We start from the raw sequence: 22,527 nt of genomic DNA on the forward strand, positions 1-22,527 counted from the left end.
TAGCCCTCCCTCCCAAAGCCCAGCCACAGAGTATTCAACATGCCAGACAAGAAATTTCGGATACAAAGGACTACAGTAATTCAAATCAAAGTGTAGATGAGCTTAATTCTTGTTAACCAAACTCTTTAACAGAAATGAACTAAAAAATTCATGAAAAAATTTGAGCATTTTTAAAATGTTTAAAATCTTTGTGATAAAGCTGTTAGTATGTTTTACTCCTGACTGGGGTAGAGTGTACACTCTGGTTCTCTTGGCCAACCCTACCATTATCTCTCCCTGCTACTGTCACTGAACAGGGAATGAATTAAATGGAAGAAACATTACAAGTGATATCGCTACTCCTACCCCAGTTGCCCCAACTATATTCCACATATACATTCATGGAGCTCACTAAAGTAAAAGCACTGCCAGGGACGGAGTACAGCACACCAGGAATCTCCCAAGCTGCAGACAAGAATGCCTCCTTGTACCGACAATAGAGGCCTAGAACTGTTTACCTCTCTTCAGTTCTGAAAAGCATCAGAAATTAAATGCTGTTGGTGTAAACGCAGATTAAGAGGAAAAAAATTTACGTAACAAACCTAATGGAGCTCAGATGGGAGATTTTTTTCATTTTAGGAGATGTTTGGTTTAGAAATAAACTATGAGCAATGTTAGTATTCCCTCTCTTTCTGTATCAACCAGAGATCCAGTCATCATCCACTAGTGGACTGAACAACAAATAGAGTACTTCATTCAACCAGATTTTTCACTGGATGTCCCAAGTAACTGCATTCGAATTTACGGCATCTGGAATCCTCACTTAGGCAGCCAATGACCTATTAATTCAGACACTTTAATAAAAATATTAAATATAAGTCTGCTAAAATGAGTTGCAACTAATAATAAAAGGTACTGTAAAAATAAAAATTAAAATAGTAATAAAACAGTGAAGGAGTCATATGGGAACCCTAAACTTCTCACTCAATTTTTTTCTGTAAACCTAAAACCACTCAAAAAAAAAAAATCTATCAATTTTAAGAAACAGAAAAAGAAAACAGAAATTGGGAACATAACAACAATCTAAGTAGGGCTTCAAATCTTGTTTAATTCTACAGCCTCAATAACATGCAACTGTATCAACCAGTCTAGCCCTCAGGGATCTCATCCTCTGTTGACACCACTCTCTAGATCACCCATCAGACAGTCAGACTTAGGACATCTCTCATAAAGTGGTTTTATATTAATTATCCTTCAGATTGTTATATGACTATCTAATCACATGGTTATATCCCGTTTCTCCAAATTAAACAAACAAACAAACAAACACCTTAGATAAAGCTGAGAAAAAAGCTGGCATGTAACACAGTGCCTTTAAAATGGAAGTGATGGGGCGCCTGGGTGGCTCAGCCATTAAGCATCTGCCTTTGGCTCAGGTCATGATCCCAGAGTCCTGGGATTGAGCCCCACATCGGGCTCCCTGCTCAGCAGGAAGCCTGCTTCTCCCTCTCCCACTCCCTCTGCTTCTGCTCTCTGACAAATAAATAAATAAGATCTTTTAAAAAATAAATGAAATAAAATAAAACAAAAGTGATAATAACCATATATACCTAGCTATTTACAATGTACAGTTTCTCAAACTCTAAGTACTCAATCTTTCCATTTAACTGCAAAGTGAAGAAGTACCAACTACTAATGAAGTCTCTAGGGGATGGGATATGAAGGACTTTCCTCCCTTCATTCTTCATATAATTTGCTTTTAGTGATGGAATTTTGAGGTTTTCCTTTTGCCTTTGGGCTTCCTACTTAAACTCAGAGAGCATTTTTCCCAAAGTCTGTGGGGACGGCTGGTGTTCCTTTTCTCTTTTCCATGATTGTAACATTGTTAGTAGCCTTCTGTAGCAAAAGGAGACTCCTACCTAAATCAAGACCAGAAATGACCAATTTCAAATGACCAGTGAAGGGACCAGATGCCACAGTCTATCAACATCAGTGTTACGTTGCTGGTATCTTACTAACCCTCCTACCAATCAATAGATGTGCAGATCACTCTAGGAGGCAGAAGGAGCTATGGATGATTTTTTGTTTTTGCTTTTGTTTTTAAAGATTTTATGTCTTTATTTATTTGACACAGAGAGATCACAAGCAGGCAGAGGCAGGCAGAGGGAGAGGGGGAAGCAGGTACCCCACTGAGCAAAGAGCCCAATGCAGAGCTTGATCCCAGGACCCGGAGACCACAACCAAAGCCGAAGGCAGAGGCTTAACCCACTGAACCACCCAGGCGCCCCAGCTATGGACATTTTATCTAGACAACAGTAATTCTTGTGTTCTCATACCAGATCTCAGAGGGTTAGAAGGAGAAGTCAGGCCAATATCCTTTCTCTTTATCTATTACCAACTTAAACTTCTGGGCATCCCAAACCATGGCTTAAGGAGAATAAGTGTGATCTTTAGAGGCTCATCAAGAATGGCAGTTCCAGGAATTCAGGAATGACCTATCTATGCTCTCTACCCACTCACGCAGTTTTAGAAGTTCAGATGTTGCAGGAAACTGCTTCACATGCCAATGGCTGCCACACCCTGCTCCACAGCATACCTCCCTGCCCATTAGAAGTATTACACACCTCCATCTGTAGCCACTGTCAACAAAGAAACAGGCCCGCTGGGAAAAGAGCCAAAAAATCATTGGCTGGAAAATTTTCAAGACCGGCAGACATTCTGGTTTAGCCTTTAATAAAGTATGTTTGGAGCAATATAAATAATAAATTAAGAGTAATAGTCACTAGAGGGCTATTAATGTTACTGGATCTGTGGCATCTTTTAATAACATTATTATTACATCTCCTAAAACTCAAAGCACAGGAGACCATAGTTTGTGGAGTTGGAGCTGCTACTTTTTTTTTTTTTTTCGCTTTCTCAATCCATTTCCTTCCCTTGGGCTCTCATCACCCCTCATACCTCAACACAGACCCCATCCCCGGCAAGCACCAACCCAGTATGTGATATCCAAACACAACCCCCAAGAACTAGCTGTCTTTAGCTTAAAACATTACTCCATCTTCTAGCCATTCCCAGCTTTACATCATGCAAGTGTCCTCTTTGGCTATATTACTATGCGCCTCGGAACACTGTGTGATTGCCTACATTCTTTTGCACCTGTTCTAAAAAGCATTAAGACCTGAAAAACAGTTGCACACATGAACCCTCCTCCCCTGTTAGAGAAGCCATATCCCTAAGCGACCACCATAGAGAATCCAAATTCCAGCAGCAGTAAAGTTTTGACAGCCCCTGGAGTCCACCCTAAAAAAATCAGAGCTCCAACTCTACCCTATCACCTACATCCATTCAATAAATACTGAGTCCCATCATGTGTAAAAGGCTCTGTGTGCCATGCCCTTCTTTCATAGGAAGCTACTCCTTCTTTCCTGTGCATAACTGTGCTCTCTACCCCTCAGGTAATCCCTTTGCCATCCCTGAGACCTTCTTCCAATGATGAGATCCTTAACAACTTCTCTATAGTCACCTACCTTCCCACATTAGTAGTATTTCTTAACCTAATTTGGGTCTAAAACCTCTGCTGAACAGTGTTCTTCTTTCTAGTTACGGTTGGACAGCCATCTCTAGCTACCACACTCACGTTCTGATACCTATTTATGTTGGTCTATTACCTTTTGAGCAACTGTTCTCACCTTATGTGCATCAGAGTCACCTGGAAAACACATAAATATATAGACCGCTGGGCTAAAGAGTTTGCATTTCTAACAAGTTCCCAGGTGGCACTCTTGCTGCTTGTCCAGGGACCACACTTAGTGAAGCACTGCCTTTGAGAATCTGATGAAAGCTATGAAAAACTCCACATACACATAACATTTTGCATGCAATTTCAAGGGGTTTGTGGGTGCCCACTCACAAATACCTTCTGCTCTGTATTTCTTTCAAAGGATGTTGAGAACAACGACTTGCCCACAAGGAGTGCTAACCGGTGAGATACGTGCACACGCAGACACCTAAAAACGACGAGGAACTGCTTGGTACTGGAAAGTCAGTTCTGTCCAATGGCCTGTCCCCTCTGTAGTCTCACGTGTTTCTTCACATCCGTGTAATCGTTTTTTTGGTACTTCTGGTTTAATTCTCAGAAACAAAAGCACTACTCACTTCATATTTAAAAGGCTCTTTGGAATCACTCAGAAGTATTTTATAGGTAAAGACGTGGTTTGGTAGAAAGAACATAAACACTGGATTGAGAGAACTAAATTGAAATTTTGATTATGCCTGGGGCGCCTGGGTGGTTCAGTGGGTTAAAGCCTCTGCCTTCGGCTCAGGTCATGATCCCAAGGTCCTGGGATGGAGTCCCGCATCCGGCTCTCTGCTCCGCAGGAAGCCTGCTTCCTCCCCTCTCTCTCTCTGCCTGCCTCTCTGCCTACTTGTGATTTCTCTCTCTCTGTCAAATAAATAAAATCTTAAAAAAAATTTTTTTTTTGATTATGCTGTTCCTAAAAGTATGACCACTAAGCTTCAATTTCCTCATTTCCAAAATTGGGGACTTCACAGGGAAATTATTTTTTCTCCTTCCAGACAAAGGTTATGTGAACCCACTATAAGGAATGAAGGGGGAAGTGGTTCTTCTATTTAAAACCAATGATTGTTATTTGTGGTAAGGAATTTAAATATTGGATATAGAGTGAATGTCTAAATTAAGAAAATGAAAAGAATTAAATAATTTCTAAAATGTCTTCAAACCCAACATTTTGTATTTATGAACTCTAACCAGCATGGCATTATTCACTTATATTTTCTGTATGTACTCAACAATCATTTACACATTAATTTAACTCAGCATAAACTACATAAAAACAATCACACCTTCCCTTATTTTACCCTTCCCTTCTCTCCTTCCTTCCCTCCACAGTGTCTAACAACATTGCAATGTTTCCCCGAAAAACGCAATAAATATAAATAATAATAAGTTATTCTCCTCCCTCAAATAGGCCTGTGTAAAATACAGCTTGTCAATGTAGAAGAGCCCTTCTGAAGAAGTTTCCCTCTGTATCCCCGCAACAGATAGTCAGAACCCATTAAATGCATCCCTAATCTACTCAGTAAGATCTCTCAGGACGTGGCTTTTATAAGTACAGCTCAATTCGGTATGTTTTACTTGGTAAGATCTATCAGGCATTCTCTTCTCAATCTACAATCCCATTTGTTTACCACAGGAAGCCTCACTGGATATAGTGAGTAAATATATGAGTGTGCACAAATGTCTATCAAAATTACCCCCCAAATATCAGGCTCTACGAATCTATAAATCATGTAAACACTGAGCAGCTTCTACTGAACAGACCTCTTGTAGAAGACGTGGATCCAGGCAGTCACCATCATCATTAAACAAAGACTCCCAGCTCTCCTCAGTAGCAGCACTTCCCTCCACACGAGCCATTTCCGTTGCTTTCGGTTCCATGGATGTTTCCATAGATACAGTTTCTATATCAGGAAAAGATACACCAAATTCCATATTCTCTGAGTCATCTTCCTCTTTTGTTTTGAACTCTTCAGCAGTTTTTAGTTCGTGCAATGCCTCTGTTGTATCACCAGTACAATCCAGATCATTGCCTGAGGCACTGTCTGAAAGTACTTTTGTCCCATTTAACGTACTGAGTTCAGAGTCCAAAAAAGTGTTACAATTACTACCAGCAATCTTCTTTATAGGTAAGGAGGAAGCACAATCTGACAAGCTCTCTATCAACTTTCCTGTTGACTCTGTGAAACCAGAGGAAATACTCTCAGGGTAAGTATCTGAGCAAGCAGTCAGGCTGCTGGAATTTTCCACATCATTCCCACATCTAGCTACATGAAGAGGGGCTGCATCTGCACTCATTTCTAAGTATTTTGAGAAACTACCTGTGTTACTGCAGACCTCATCAGCTGTTCTAACTGCAACTACACAAGGGCTGTCCATAGTTATTTGATCAGATGGGACATCTGTAATGTCCATCTTACATGCTTTATTAGTAATGTCACCTACACTCTTCGACTCATCTGTATCTGTTTCATGAGCAAGGAGAGCTGTATCAGAAGGTTCATACTTTATACATAAGTCATCAGCAGTGCTGTCATTCTCCTCACATTCTCTAATCACTGCAGGATCAAAAATGCCATTTACGCTCTCTAATTTGCTGACTATAGTCGTTTTATGAGAGATGTTATCTAGAGTCTCAGGAATGGAATCTATACCACTCTGACCCAAGATGAAATCTGTGTTGTTGGCTACCTCACTAACATTCTCAGCTTCAAAGTCTACACAAGTTTGGTCAGTGACACCACCTGGACTTCCAGGAACAGAAATAGCAGTAATGCCTCCACTACTGGGAGTCAACATTCCACACGATGTTTGCATGCTTTGTTGTGCAATTACAGAATCAGAATTCAATTTTACAGGTACTATCATACTCTCAGATTTCAACACACAATTAAAAACTCTAGGAAACTGCGATAGTAGCTCCACAACTTTGGCATCAGTTTCAATTCTGCTTTCTAAACCTCTGCTTTCAAATGTTTCGCCACTTAATTCATGCCTACTGACATCACAGAATTCCACATTTCGGAATGGTCTGTTTAGAACCTGGGCCTCATTCATTTCTGAAAAAGACCGAGATAGAAGCAACTTCCCAGGTCCCGTCACATCTGTGGCTTCAACCTCCAAACATTCCACCTCCTTTGGTTTAAAATGTCTTTGTAAAGGTATCCTGGGTTTTGGGACACCCTCCTGACGTCCTTGGCATAATGTTTCTTTGGATCCTGTAGTTTGCCTCTTAACACAAATCCTATCTTTCTTTCTTTCTTGAAGGCACACGTCTTTTCTTAATTTTGTTGAAAACTTCTTTCCTTCTCTACGGTTGTGCTCCTTTTTTTCAGGATTAATGCTTAGTCTCTGAGTCTCAGATTTGTCTCTGAAGATCTCCTTTTGGAAGAAACAATCCTCTTTTTGTTCTTCTTTCACCACAGAGCTAAGTGGACCACAGCTTTTTTCCTCATCACCTGACTTGAGCAGCACTACACTTCTTCGAGCTTTAGGTACATAAAGTGCCATGTCAGGCCTTCTGACTCGAACTCTGCATCTCTCTGCTGCTTGCTGCATGGTACCACCTCAATCTGCAAGAAGAGAGAATAATTCAATTACCAAAAACTAATTACAATGTATTGAACCAAAAGATTTTTAAAGGCTAGGTAGAGGGCCTACTAATCCATCCTATAGAAACAGAAACCCTCAAGTTAAAAGAAAGCAAAACCTGCCATAAAGTAATTAATGCAACTAAGGAAAGTAAATTCCAAAATAACTCATGAGCCCATGAATTTTATTATCCATATATCCTCCTTCGTCATATCCCAAAACCCTTTATCTCTACGTCCCAAGTCCTTTCTACCTTTTTAACAAGTAGCTTTATCTTGGTTAAATAAAACAATTATTCAAAAAGTGACTGCCAGCTATTAAGTACTCATAAAACACTATTACCTCCCTATTGCTAGAGACCAGAACTTACACTGAAAAGTATATGCAAAGAGGAGCCCTAAAAACTCATCAGTTCAACATAAATGTATACATATAAGTAAGAATTTTAAAAATAACTCAAATGTAGGTGAGAAAATGAGACAACGAATCCAGGACTGCTTTCTAGAAGAAGTTTACTATTTAATCAAATGACCTACTATAAATTTTTCTTCTAATAGCAATAAAAAACAGCATCAGCAGGAAGAAAGAGAGTGGAGACCAAGCACTGGGATGAGAGGGGCACCTGGGTGGCTCAGTTGGTTAAGCGACTGCCTTGGACTCAGAGCATGATCCTGGAGTCCAGGGATTGAGTCCCACATCAGACTAGCTGCTCGGCAGAGAGTCTCCTTCTCCCTCTGACCCTCCCCTTTCTCATGTTCTCTCTCTCTCTCAAATAAATAAATAAAATCTTAAAAAAAAAAAAAAAGAAATGGGATAAGACCACTCACATTAGTAATTGCTTGACAACCTCCACCACGCCTGGTCAATGGAAATTAACAAAGGGAGAAAATTTTAACAAATGGTTAAATAAACCTAAATCTACTATAAGAAAAATACAAGAGAATGTGCCAGTCAACTTCATATTGAGTTCTTTTAATCTTCAAAATAAAACTATGAAGTATTAGTGTATCCACAACAAAGAGAATAAGGAGGTACACTCCACAGCAAAGAAATACCCTTATACACTCAGAAGTACTTATTGTTAAGAGTTCACCATACACATCAAAGGAAATAGATAACAAGAGAGAAACTATTTCCAGATCCCTAATTTCTCACCTGATCCAGAATACTTGCTCAGTGAAAATGCTGGGCTCTTACAGCACAGGCTTTTTTCTTTTCAGCCCAAGTATATACCATGACCCTGACCATCAAGTGTTCCCAGGAATTCTCCTATCCCTTTTCTCTTCTGGTATCTTCATTATTATCTAACCCACAATTCATGATGGATTTTCTATCTTTCCGATTGTGGGGAATAGAACTTTAACATTTAGACATGCCAGGATTTTGGAAAATGCCTACTTTTCAAAAACAGAAGTACTGAAGTGTATTTCATTGGCGGAGATCCCACAGACATCATGTGTCTTGATCTCAGCAAAGCATCTGACAATATACATCATGATGAACTTCTGCATATAAGATGGAAAATGTAGGCTAATTAATAGAACTAGTAGCACCCACAGCAAAAAATAATAGGTAAAAGAGAACTTAGGGTTATCTGAAGGTGACCTGTGTCCCCACAGTCCTTTGAAATTCAACATTTTAAACAATAATTTGAATATAAACAATAAACACTGCTTATCAAACCTGCAACTGACATAAAGTCAATATGATTAATAAACACCAAAAATGGTAAAATTACAATTTAATATTTCTACGATCTGGAATGCTGTGCTGAAAGCAATAGGAGTAAGTACAAAGATCTACTTTGATTTAAAAGAAACAACCCAACACTTGACTTGTGTATAATTTGCACAAAAAAAAAAGATTTAAAGGCTTCACAATCTTAGATTACAGAGCTCAGAAAAAATACCACACAAAATACAGTTAATGGAACTAAATAGGGGCGCCTGGGTGGCTCAGTGGGTTAAAGCCTCTGCCTTCAGCTCAGGTCACGATTCTAGGGTTCTAGGATCCACCCCTGCATCGGGCTCTCTGCTCAGCAGGGAGCCTGCTTCCCTTCCTCTCTCTCTGCCTACCTCTCTGCCTACTTGTGATCTCTGTCTGTCAAATAAATAAATAAAATCTTAAAAAAAAAAAAAAGGAACTAAATAAAGATATACTTCTTGCCCAAAGAGGTCTAAATGGAAACATCCAAACTACCTTTATACCTGAAGGGCTGGTTGTTCTACAGAGGAAATAAATGTTCTCTTCTGTGTTTCTCAGAAGTCAGCACCAGAACCAACTGGTAGAAATTAAAGGAAAACAGGTTAGCTCAATATACAGAACTCTAAGAGCTCTCCAACACTATTATCAGGTAATGAGCTCCATCTCTATAGTCTGGATGACTGACTGATACACTGGAGAAAAGAATTTCTATCTCTAAATGGGTCTGGATTTATTTTAAGCATTCTTTGAACTTGAAATTCTATGATTCTATTTCTGTTCTACAGTAGACATATAATCAAAGGCTTCAAACTTAAAATTATTTGTGCTATAGCTAATGACTTTTAAAACTCAACCTTTCTTTTTTCTTAATTAATGCCCACATGTCATGATATGATTTCCTAAAGCTGAAAAAAAGCATAATAAATTTATACCACCCACTTCTTACCAACACACCGAACTCAATTATGCCATGACCAGCAATGTGCTGAAACATGTTTAGCAACCAGCTAAATACATATCCACATGGAATTCCAAGTACTGGTTGATATTTTCACTTACATCAATGATGTCAACAATGTAACATCGTTGCTGAAGTGGATAATCATTTTTGAACTGCAAAATATATTTTCAAATTTTTGAGCTATGTAAATGTAATAGCTAAAGACATGACACCTTTAAGTTTGCATTATTAGCATTTTCTCCATCACCTTACACCTAGACAAGCAATATACAATAAATCAAGCCCTGATTTACGGCATTTGCCTAACTCTATGATGTAAATATTCCCACCATAGCTAATTTCAAGCTATCACTGTAACATCACTAAAAACAGAGCTGGGAAAAGACACACAGTAGCACACCATAATACAGTATTTCAACCTAAAGATACAATATTAATAAATAGCTTCAAGAACATAAATCATAGTAAAATATAGTGAAATAATTAGGAAGTAATGAATTTTAAGTATCTACTACCTTTTTATACATGCCATTTATTTAACAAGCTATGTAATTTAATTTTTAACGATGGCTGTGTTTAACAATCAGTTTGCGTAATTCCTAAAATTTTAATAGTCAGCTCTCAGGCCAGTAAGAGATTCTCCAATATACCACTGGCTAAAACAATTCTTTCATAATAACACAGACCTACAAAAAAAGAGGAGCATCCCCATCTTGTGGACTTTCAAGATAATGCCAATTCAGTTTAAAGCCTTGGTGTGTTTTTGTGAACTTTTGCAACTCTAGGCACGAAAGGCCTTTAACAAGAAGAGAAGAGGTGCCTGTCATAAACAATTTTTAAAAAATAACTTAGATTAAAAATTTCCCACTCAGTATTTACTAATAGCACTTGATGTTTTATTTCTCTCTTTAACATGGTTTTAATTTTTTTTTACAATATTCCACATGCTTTTATTGGTCCAGTTTCCTTCTTAACTGAAGTAGAGAATCAGTTATTTGGGGTGTATTTTGCAGTCAACTTATCCTGGAATGGCCATCAGCATGCAATTCTGTTTAAAATTATATTATCTAAAAGAGATAAAGATTCATCTGTTAATGATGGGCAGCTAACTGCTAACATATACCTTTAAAATATTTTAGGTCAAACCATCTTTTTCTATACTATACTTCTGAACACTGGGATCATATGTGAGAACCTGTCCAATTACTTCTATGGTTTCAAATATTCCTTGAGAAAAAATAATCAGTAATTTCCTCAAGTACCTCTCCACCCCATCTTCATGAGTAAGTGAACTAGCACAAAACAAATCAGGCTCTTACATCTTTATAACAGAATTTTAATGCTATTTGTCCATGTTTGGCATATAAAACATATGGAACCCTCTTCAATCAACAACAGAGAATACTGGCACTTAGGGCATTCATTGGCTAATTCAACCATGAACTGATTTGATCCAGTACTTACCAATGGCTCACTTGGGAAATCTATTATTTGAGAGAAACTGCCTAATGGGCATGTAGACCATTCATTCTTCAAGAACAAATTAAGCACTATCACTTTGTTAGCTCATTAAAATGCATCATAACAACAGCATATATTTTGCCTTTTTACTTGGAAATAATTTCATATTATATAAGTTACAGAAGTAAAAATACTACAGAGAGCACCTGTACATCTTTTACCTGTATTTATCTACTGGTAACTTTACCCCATTTGCTTATCATTTGCAATCATGCATGTTCCCACTCTCTACACACACACACACACACACACACGAATTTTTTTCTAAACTTTCTGAGGGCAAAGTACAGACAACATGGCCCTTTATCTTCAAATACTTCAGAGTATATTTTCTATAAGCAGGCATATTATACAGTTAACAATGTCGGGAAATTTAACATGGAAGTTCTATCAAATCAAATACAGGTATTCCAATTTTGTTGGCTGATCCAGTAATGTCCTTTAGAGCATATTTCCCTCTCCAGTAATGGATCCAGTTTAGAATCAGGTAATGCATCTATTTACATCTCTTTAGCCTCCTACCTTCTAGAATGTTTCCAAAGCCTCTCACTGTATTTTATGACACTGGCATTTTGGAAAACTGCTCCCCCTCCCACCCTTTTTTTTAATAGAACATCCCTCATTTAAGGTTTGTCTGACATTTCTCATGATTAGATTGAGGGTGTACATTTTCACCCATATTAGGTTATATATGCTCAGAATAGTACACAGAGGGTCAAATGTCCTCAGGGCATCACATCTGGAGGCACATGATTCCCATCTGTCCTTCACTGGTGACTTTATTTTGATTACCTGTGGTCAAGGTATTGTCCAATTTCTCTACAGAGTAATTACTGTGTATTTTCTCCCTTTCAACTAAAAGCAGTCGTGGGGTAACCCTCCAAGAGCACGTGAATATCCTGTTCCTCATCAAAGGATTTAGCATCCCTAGATTTAGCATCCACTAATGATTCTAATCTGATCTAATCTTTATTATGATGGTTGCAAAATGATCTTTCAAACTCTGAAAGTCCCTTCGCATTTACTAGTCAATCCTTGGCTTTTTTCCTGAATGCAGAAGTAAACCACGTATCTTCACTCACCACAAAAGCTAAGATTTCCTAAGTTAAAATTCAAAGTTAAAATCTGTTTTCACAGTTGGTTGATAGAGGAAATGTTGCAGATCAAAGGTGTTGTCATCTTACCCCACCTCACATGTATGAAAAAGGGGAAAAGACATGTCACTCAGATAAAGTTAACATAATCCCTCTAGTAGGTATAGCAAACATGTCCCTTTCTGCTCTTTTCCAGAAGATACCAAAATTAAGTTGGGTATACAAATACAATGATTAATCCATCCCAGATGTCTGGTAATATTTATTTCTCTGCTCCTTTTTAAAGTCATCTCAAATTCCTTTGGGAAGGAGGCAAGGCACAATCAATTCACGTATGTTAATAAACAGAAAAAGGATCTTCTCAGTATCATTTCTGTATCATTAATTTCTGCTCTCAGCTCTCATCTTTATTATTTTCTTCCTTCAATTTTCTTTGGGACAATTCTGTTCTTCTTTGATTAACTTCCCAAGTTAGTGACTTAATTAGCTATATTCTAAAGTTTTTGTTGTTGCTGTTATTACTTATGTATTACAAAAATTTTCAAACATATATAAAGAGAAAACATTTATAATGACTATTAAATACCCATCCTTCAGCTTCAAGTCATGGCCAGTGTTTCATTTTATCTGTGCACATGTTCCCAAATATTTCATTTCACCCTTAAGTATCTCGGTATCTATCTTTAAAAGACTTATATATATTTTTTTTAAACAAAATCATAATACCAATATATACCTTAAAATGGGGGGGGGATAATTCCTTATATCATCACATTTCCAGTGCCCAAATTTTGCCAACAGCCTGCCTTTTTTGAACACTTGGTTTGTTAAAATCAGGATCCAAAAAGATCTATATGCTGTCTTTTAATTTATAGGTACCTGTCAATCTGTTTTTGTTTTCCTATCTTGCCATTCATTTGTTAAAGAAACCGGGCTATTTGTCCTATAGAATTTCCCATATTCTGGAGTTTGCTGATTACATTCTTGCAGTATTGTTCAATAAATTCTTATATATAGTCTCTGTATTTCCTATAAAGTAGCGGTTGATCTAGAGGCTTGACAGGATTTGGGTTTAATTTTTTTATAGCAAAAATATGTCTTAAATGGTGCAATGAACTTCCTATCACATCACATCGGAAAGCTATAATATCTGATTGTCTCCTTCTTCTAATGTTAACATTGATCAATGGGTTCCTGTACTGTCAGCCTGAACCATTCACCATAAAGCTTTGTATCAGACTGTCACCCAATGGTTTTAGCAACCCCTGATGAATAGTGCCAAGATAAACTATTTCATCAGGGTTTACAAAATGATGACATTCTAGCTATTGTTCTTCTTGTATTTATTAGCTGAAATTCTTTTATAATAAACTTTCATCAACTATTTTGTGACTCTGAGGTAGTTTATATGGGTAACACAGAATACTTTACCAGCTTCTGAATGAACTGGTTCCATGGCATCTTCCAAAGGTGACCAACATTTTGTTGATTTTAATTTAATGTGCTTCAATCCACTGCAATATTCTTCTTGAAGCTCAAACTATCTTGGCCAATGGCAGCCCCATCAGAGGGCCCTTTTTACATAATCTCAAATTGTCTCTTGACAAGAAGAGTTAGTCAAACTGTGAAAAGAAGTTTCTTCTTTTCCTTTTTTTATGACAAAATGTCCTACTATGGCCTACCTAGAGCTGGAATCAGCCACATTTTTCAAGAAGCCCTAGTTCATTTTAATAAAAAATAGTACTTTAAAACTACAATCTGGGCACTAACATGAGTTTATTGCTACTGGGTTGGTCATTGTGTCTAAGCCCTTTTAGATCTCACAAGCTTTTTGATAACCAGAAAGGGTAACAAAAATACCTATTTCTATGCTTTTTCTGTCTCCTAAGTTATTCAGAAGTATCTGCCAATATATCCATTTTAAGTTGATTTCCAACTTAATTACATTGTAGTCAAAATGAGATCAATTCTTCAAAATTTGTTGATTTTGTTTTATGGTTTGGTAAAAGGTCAATTTTGGTAAATGTCTCATCCGTGCCTAAAAATAATGTATCCCTACTAAACTTTGGGGGGCTGTGTAATCATTAATCAAATGTACTCAAGTATTATTCAAATGGTATCCTTACTTATTTTCTGTCCACTTAATTAATCATGGGTATTTTGTGTGTGTGTTTACTAAATCATATTTATTAAAGCATTGTTCAAATCATATCCTTACTTATTATGGGCTGGCTTAATCACTGAGATGTATATATAAAGTACCTGTTTGTAGATTTAATGGTTTCTCTGTTTTTGTATTTTTTTTATATTTTTATATAATTTTTGATGTTATCACTTATATTTAGAATTCTTCCTCTTTCCTGGTAAATTGTCACTTTTACCATTATGCAGCAAGCCCTACTAAAGAGGCTTTTGTCTGAAAGGAATATAACTATGTAACTTTCATTGGTATCATGAGGTATCTTGCCTTTTTAACCTTTTTTTTTTTTTTTTTTTTTTGCTTTTTACTTTCAACTTGTCTCACCATGTTTTAGGTTCATCCTTTGCAAAAACGAATACAACTTAACAGTGCATTCTTTACCCACTCTGTCAATGTCAGTCTTTTAATTGAGAATTTAGTCCATTTGTATTTATTGCAATTATGGATACATCTGGAAGTAACTCTACCTTTTTATTTTGTGCTTCCTTTTCATTTATCCTACTTTTTATAATTTTCTTATTTTCATGCTTTCTTTAAGGTTGATCAAGTTCTTTTTTCCTACTGCTCAAAAGGCTCTAAAATCTTATTTCTAGTCCGTTAGTGTTTTAACATGAGTGCTTATCTAAGTATCTAAAGTTAATCATTATTTGTATTTGTCTCCTATACAACCATACAATGTTTTTTATTTCACAATGCCTTCCATGTGTACTCTTAGTTTTTGTCTGAAAATATCTTTACACTGTTCCCATCCTTTAATGGATTTTGACTTTCATTGTTACTATTAAGAAATGTGTTGTCAGTCTGTTATAGGTTTGTAGGTAATCTGTTTACTCTCAAGATGTTCTTAAAATAATCTCTTAGGTATTTGGTGTTCAAGTGTCTACTATGAATATAGTGTCAACTATACTATGTTTAAGTATGTTTTTAGTATTATTTTTCTCCTAGGACAAGACTATGCTTCTTGAATTTGAGTATTTTAGCTCTGAGTCTTTTTACCAATTCTATTCATTCAAGTCAATACCTCAGGTCCACCTTCCCCATCACTAGTTTTCTCTTCAAATTTGCCTGTTCTGTATTTTATCTTATCCAGTTCTTAAATATGAATGACTAAGGTTTTGTCACAGAAGTCATATTTACCTCCTATCACCCCTCTAACCCCCCTGATCTTATGTCTTTTGAACAGCTGTGTTGATGTTGTTCTGATATTTGTTTTCTTTTTATCTTTAATCATTTTTAAATGATTAAACATTTAATCATTTTTAAAAAGAAGTGAGACTTCTTTAATCATTTAATCATTTTTAAATTTAAATAAAATTTCCATTTTATTTTTAAATGTTTATTATATTCATTATAATTGTGGCATTTGCTTTTTCTTTTATTAATTTTTATTATAATACCAAGTATTTATTATTTAACAGTTCTACTTTCAAAATTCTTGAGGATTTAATTCTGCTGTGTTTTGTATCACTGAGTTTTGCTTAAAGAACGGTCTTTCGTCATCATCTTCTCTAACTTTGGGTCAGTGAGCTCAACACCAGTGGGGCTTTATCTATGGGAATTTAATAAGTGAGACTACAAGTGTTCCTCTACCGACTGGTTCTACATTAATGCCATTTATTTTAAATTTTTAAATTTTATTTTTTATATTAATGCCAATTTTAAGACTGAGGTTTGTTTTCTGGACCATTCAGTAAGTAGAACTATGAAACACCAACAACAGCAGCTACAAAAAGTCTCAGGGACCTTTTCCACTTCACTCGGAACCCAGGTGAAAACGGAAAAGCTTCTTAATTTCTTTCTGTAACCCTGGTTTTTTTTTTTTTCTAGTCTATCCTCTGAGCGGAGCACAACCTTTTGAGTATTAAGGCTTTAGGGGGTAAACTCAGTTTCTTTTCTTTTCTTTTTTTTTTTAATTAACATATAATGTATTTTTATCGCCAGGGGTACAGGTCTGTGAACTGTGAATCGCCAGGTTTACACACTTCACAGCACTCACCATTGCACAAACCCTCCCCAATGTCCTTAACCCCACCCCCCTCTCCCAAACCCCCTCCCCCCAGCAACCCTCAGTTTGTTTTGTGAGATTAAGAGTCACTTATGGGGGCGCCTGGGTGGCTCAGTGGGTTAAGCCGCTGCCTTCGGCTCAGGTCATGATCTCAGGGTCCTGGGATCGAGTCCCACATCGGGCTCTCTGCTCGGCGGGGAGCCTGCTTCTCTCTCTCTCTCTCTCTCTCTCTCTCTCTGCCAACCTCTCTACTTACCTGTGATCTCTCTCTGTCAAATAAATAAATAAAAGCTTTAAAAAAAAAAAAAAGAGTCACTTATGGTTTGTCTCCCTCCCAATCCCATCTTGTTTCATTCATTCTTCTCCTACCCCCTTTACCCCCCATGTTGCATCTCCACTTCCTCATATCAGGGAGATGATATGATAGTTGTCTTTCTCTGATTGACTTATTTCGCTGTAAACTCAGTTTCTAACTCATCTGTCCTAAGCCCAGTGGCTCCACTCCTATTTCCCACATGGCTATTGCAATCTAAGCTTCTTAGTTCTCAAGAACACCAGCAACAGCAATATAAACAATAAACAAAAACTGTAAACAATCTAAACAGGAGTAACTCCTTAAAAGTATGGTCCATTCATAAATGGACCTATATCCAAAACATAATATTAAGTTAAAAAAGAAAATTATAATCCAATCATTTTTTCTTTTTCTTTTTTTTTGGCACAAGTGTGTGTGCAGGTATGTGTGCATGTGTGCGCACACATACATAGTGAACAGTCAATACAGGCTTAGAATCCCAGGTTAGAATCCCAGCCCCACACTTGATTAGCCCTTTCCTTGGACAACTAACTTTATTGGGGCAAAAGTTACCACTCTAATCCTTAGTTTACTCAGAGGATAATAACAGAATTATTTCATAGGCACACAGAACAGATTAAATAAAATGATCCATGTATACAAATTTGCCAGTCATGGTAAAGTCTCGATGAAAGTTAGCTATTATTTAAATAGGTAGTCGAGTTCCTTAAGTTACAAGTTCGCAGAATCAAAACCCCTTATTACAATATTCAAAATGTGCCTTGATCACCTATAAAACCCATTTCTACCTAACACTAACACCTACTCCAACTATATATCCTGGTTTTGTCTACCACTATCTCACGAAAAGTCTCATGCTATAAACATCCCATAATTCAAAGTAAACACAATCCAACTCAGTTGTAAAGTGAAAATGCCAATCTTGAAAAAATGTAGGATTTCATGAAGTCTACGAAAATAATATTGAAGGAAGCGTTCATCTCACAGCAAAACCCTTGGGGAATGAAGATCTGGCTGAATCAAACCAGTAAAAACTGAAGAAGGGAAAATGCAACAAGGATGATGACAGAACAGGAAAGAAGAAAGAAAATGTCAAGGGATGAAGAAAAATCCCTTGAGAAACTGCTAAAGCTCTCAACGGTTTTCCTAAACCAATGTGATAGGTCTACTCTGTAATGATAATAAGAAAATCAACCAAAGCAAAGGATGCTATTAGACTATCATACAATTTTAGTGGAAAAATTATACCAAAATATATCATTCTTTGTTAAAGGACAGCCATAATGAAAACCTAAATTTTATTAAATATGTGGTAAGATAAATGTTTTTATTTTAGAAAATTGTCACTACCAAATCTTTTTTTCATTACTTTAAGAGGTATTTTCAAAGTAGCAATTTTCTCACCTAGAACTTCTCATAAATGTGTATTTCTTTTTTCTTTTTTTAAGATTTTATTTATTTATTTGACAGAAAGAGAGAGAGCACAAGTAGTCAGAGAGGCAAGCAGAGAGAGGGGGAAGCAGGCTCCCTGCTGAGCAGAGAGCCCAATGCAGGGCTCCATCCCAGGACCCTGAGATTACAACCTGGGCCAAAGGCAGAGGCTTAACCCACTGAGCCACCCAGGTGCCCGTCATAAATGTATATTTCTAAGGGGAGAAAGAGTATCATCTAAACTGTTAACAGTGGTTACCCCTTGGAAAGCAGAAAATGACAGATGAAAAAGAATTAAGGATTAATTATCTTTTCACACACATACCTTAATAGTGTTTGAATTTGTTACAATAATTACACTTTTTTGTAATTAAAAACAAAATCCCTAAAATTTAAAGATGTGCTGTTGTTTTTGTGTAAGAGGCCATTACCATGAATTGCTGTAGGAGAAAGCAAAGATAATGAAAATTGATAAACAGACTTGATTGGACAAAAGCACTCCAAGTAGGAAAATGATGAATGGAGAAAAAAGCGACTTCTTTAATATACTTGACAGTATAATAAAACAAGTGGCATATAAATTACTTTATGTTGGAAAGATACCCTCAAATGTTGCAGAATGGTGAGCCAACTTCTACTCTTTGGTCCAAGAATGATCTAGAACAACACTGTCCAATACATAACCACTAGCCACATGTAGATATTGAGCATTTGAAAAGTGGTCAGTCTAAATTGAGATGTGCTATGAATGTAAAATACCCCTTGAATTCCAAAGGCCTGGTACCCCCCCAAAAATAAAAAGAAAATATCTCACTAATATTTTTAAATTTATATACATTGAAGTGATACTATTTTGAATATAATGAGTTAAATAAAAGACATTAACATTAACTTCATCTGTTTATTTTTGTATTTTTAAATATGTCTACTACAGAATTTACAATTACAGATGAGGCTTATATTTGTGGGCTGGGCTATATATTTAATGCAACAGCACTGGTCTAAAATCTTGCCATAACCTTAAGACCACAATAACAGTCTCTTTTTCCTCTCATGTCTTACCTGTTACAGAATTTTCCACTTACAACAAAGTAATACACCAAACCAAGAAATCAGCTAAAACATAAATGTGTAGATAAGCTTATTATTTCTGCACATATGAAATACTTTAACGTTCTGTAAGTTCACAATGATCAGAAAAATAAAGCATCAAAAGAAGTAAAGGCTACTTATATTTCACAAATCAGAAAATAAGACTGATTAAACAACATTAACTATATGGTAAAAGTTATCCTCAACTCAAATTTCGGTGCATTTTTTCCATATATGTTTAAAACTATTGAGGGCCCTAGATTTAGAATTATTTCTTTACATAATAATAAAGCTTCCTTTGTGTTGTTATTCTATCAAGAGCATTCTTATTCTCACTGGTCTACTTACAAACTGGCAAAACTAAGACATGCCAAAATCTTTCAGTTCAACATCATGTATGTCCATTTGTAAGAAATAAAGATATCTTAAAAGTAAATTTAAGGGGCACCTGGGTGGCTCAGTGGGTTAAAGTCTCTGCCTTCAGCTCAGGTCATGATCCTAGAGTCCTGGGATCAAGCCCCGAATCGGGCTTTCTGCTCTGCGGGAGGCCTGCTTCCCCCTCTCTCTCTGCCTGCCTCTGCAAACTTGTGATCTCTGTCTGTCAAATAAATAAATAAAATCTTTAAAAAAAAAAAAGTAAATTTAATAATGTTTATAATAAAAGGTAATATGCAAGATATATTAAGTGACACAAGTAAACTAACAGATTTTTGAGCACTAAAATAATGATATACTTTTAAATTCTAGCTATCCCCTCAGAAAGATTCAGTGCTCTTCCATTCCCAATCTCAAAGCAGGGTGAATGGAATCACTGTCAACCCAGTTGTCACACCAGCAACCTGGAAGTCATTATCCCTGACATTTCAATCAGTTACCAAGCCCTGTTCATTCTACTTCTACACTGTTTCCAGTAATTTTCTAAAATAAAAATTAGGTTTGGCCGTTTCCTTGTACAAAATTCTTCCGTGGTTCCTTACCACATACACACTGTCGAGTATCCTGCACAGCATATTTGCCCCTATGTGCTGTAACTTCACTGCGACCCCTAGAACTATGTATCTGCCTAGTTTCAACTCCAGCCACTCCTAATTTCAGACTTTATATACCATCAATTCCATACCCTCATATGACTAGAAACATGCCCAGCTGCCTTCTCCCATCTCTGTGGTTTAAGACTTACAACCTTCTCTGTTGGATGCTTGCCTAATGGTCTCCTGTCTCTCAACTCTCACCTTAAAGGTTACCTCCTCTGCAACTTCATTACTGACTCTCCCTGATATGCTCTGGTACTATCAGTAAGTTCCCACTATACACCTTTACCTATACCTTTACCAAAGCAATTATCATATTGCTTTTATAGTTAGGGTTTGCATATCTGGCTCTCTTCTAAAAATGAAGTTCCTTCAGTGTAGGGCTAATGTCTTTCTATCTTTGTGTCTACAATGTCAGAACAGTACATTTGACACTAAACGAATACCTATCCAATCATGGCAAATGAGACTTCTTGACAGATGATGTTTCCCTAACCTCCAGTTGAGATCTGGGGCCCCACAGATGTATGTATTCATTCCACAAACATTTATTGAAAACCTATTATGTGACAAATCCCGTCTTAGGCACCGGGAACACAATGATAAACAAATCAAAGTCTCTGGTCTCATGGAGCTTACGCTGTAGTAGTGGAGATAAGAAATAAACGTTTAACCTAGATGTCCATCAACAGATGAATGGATAAAGAAGAGGTGGTATACACACACACACACACACACACACACACACACACATACACACATACATACACACAATGGAATACTATGCAGCCATCAAAAGAAATGAAATCTTGCCATTTGCGACGACACGTATGGAACTAGTGGGTATTATGCTTAGCGAAATAAGTCAATCAGAGAAAGACAACTATCATATGAACTCCCTAATATGAGAAAGTCGAGAAGCAACATGGGGGGATTGGGGGGTAGGAAAAGAATAAATGAAACAAGATGAGATTGGGAGGGAGACAAACTATAAGAGATTCTTACTCTCACAAAACAAACTGAGGGTTGCCGGGGGGAGGGGGAAGGGAGAGGGTGGTTGGGTTATGGACATTGGGGAGGGTATGTGCTATGGTGAGTGCTGTGAAGTGTGCAAACTTGGAGATTCATGGACCTGTACCCCTGGGGCTAATAATACATTATATGTTGATAAAAAATAAAAAGTAATTAATTAATTAAAAAAAGAAAGAAATGTTTAAACATTTAACACCTGATGCTGATAAATGCAATGAAGTAAAATGGCAGGGACACAGATATAGAGTGATGGGGTCTATGGCTATTTTAGAAGGCAAAACCATACAGTAAAGCAGAGAAGACCACTCCGAGGAGTTAATACCTGAGCTGATACTTGAACTGATTCAGTGAGTCACACGAATTATCTAGGGAAAAGAGAAATTCTAAGAAAAAAGAAGAGCAAGTGCAAAAGCACTGAGACAAGACAAGCTTGAAACATTCAAGGTATAACAAGAAAATAGGTATAGTAACAATAAAGTAAGAAGACTCTAAGATAGCTAAAGGCCAAAACAAGTAGGGGCTCACAGGCCAAGGCAAGAGCTTTGGAAATTTATTTTGAACATGTTGAAAATCACTAAAAGGTTTCAGCAAGAGAATGACAGGATCTGACTCACCTTTGCTAAAGATCATTCTGGCAGAAATGTGAGGAACTGAATATAAAGGTAAGAGTAGAAGAAGGAAAATCTGTTAAAAAAAAAAAAGTCTAATAACTAATAGGCATGCAGCATGTCTCCTTCAACAGAGGAGGTCACAAGAAGTAGCCAGAGTAATGATATATACTGAAGGCAAAGCTAACAAAGGTTTGGTGGAATGACCATATGGGATGTGAAGGGAAAAGAGGAGTCACTTGGAGAGTTTGGTCTGATCAACCTCGGTGAAGACAGTTACATTTACTAAGCTACAGAAGACTGGTGAAAGGAAATAGGAAAAGAGAAATCAAGAGTTGTGATCTGGACATTTTAAATCTGAATGCTTGCTGGTCATCCTATATAG

At 36.8% G+C, this 22,527-nt stretch overlaps 1 protein-coding gene across 7 annotated transcripts in view; it reads right to left on the reverse strand.

Moving 5' to 3' along the window:
* Positions 1 to 22,527, reverse strand: part of R3HCC1L (R3H domain and coiled-coil containing 1 like) — a 92,678-nt gene that overhangs the window by 28,224 nt on the left and 41,927 nt on the right. For 6 of the 7 annotated variants that reach the window (XR_006603270.1, XM_013054656.2, XM_004749531.3 and 3 more), the window contains one exon: positions 5,321 to 7,128. Coding sequence is in view for 6 of the 7 variants with exons in the window: in XM_013054656.2 (XP_012910110.1) it covers positions 5,321 to 7,114 (1,794 nt within the window). In the remaining variant the exon portion in view is untranslated. Of the gene's footprint in view, positions 1 to 5,320; positions 7,129 to 9,354; positions 9,429 to 22,527 lie in introns of those variants that run through there. The other variant, XM_013054655.1, reaches the window with a different exon arrangement.

The sequence above is a fragment of the Mustela putorius genome, unplaced genomic scaffold, assembly GCF_011764305.1.
Source record: "Mustela putorius furo isolate JIRA1106 unplaced genomic scaffold, ASM1176430v1.1 tig00003909_pilon_pilon_pilon, whole genome shotgun sequence".
Lineage (NCBI taxonomy): Eukaryota > Metazoa > Chordata > Mammalia > Carnivora > Mustelidae > Mustela > Mustela putorius.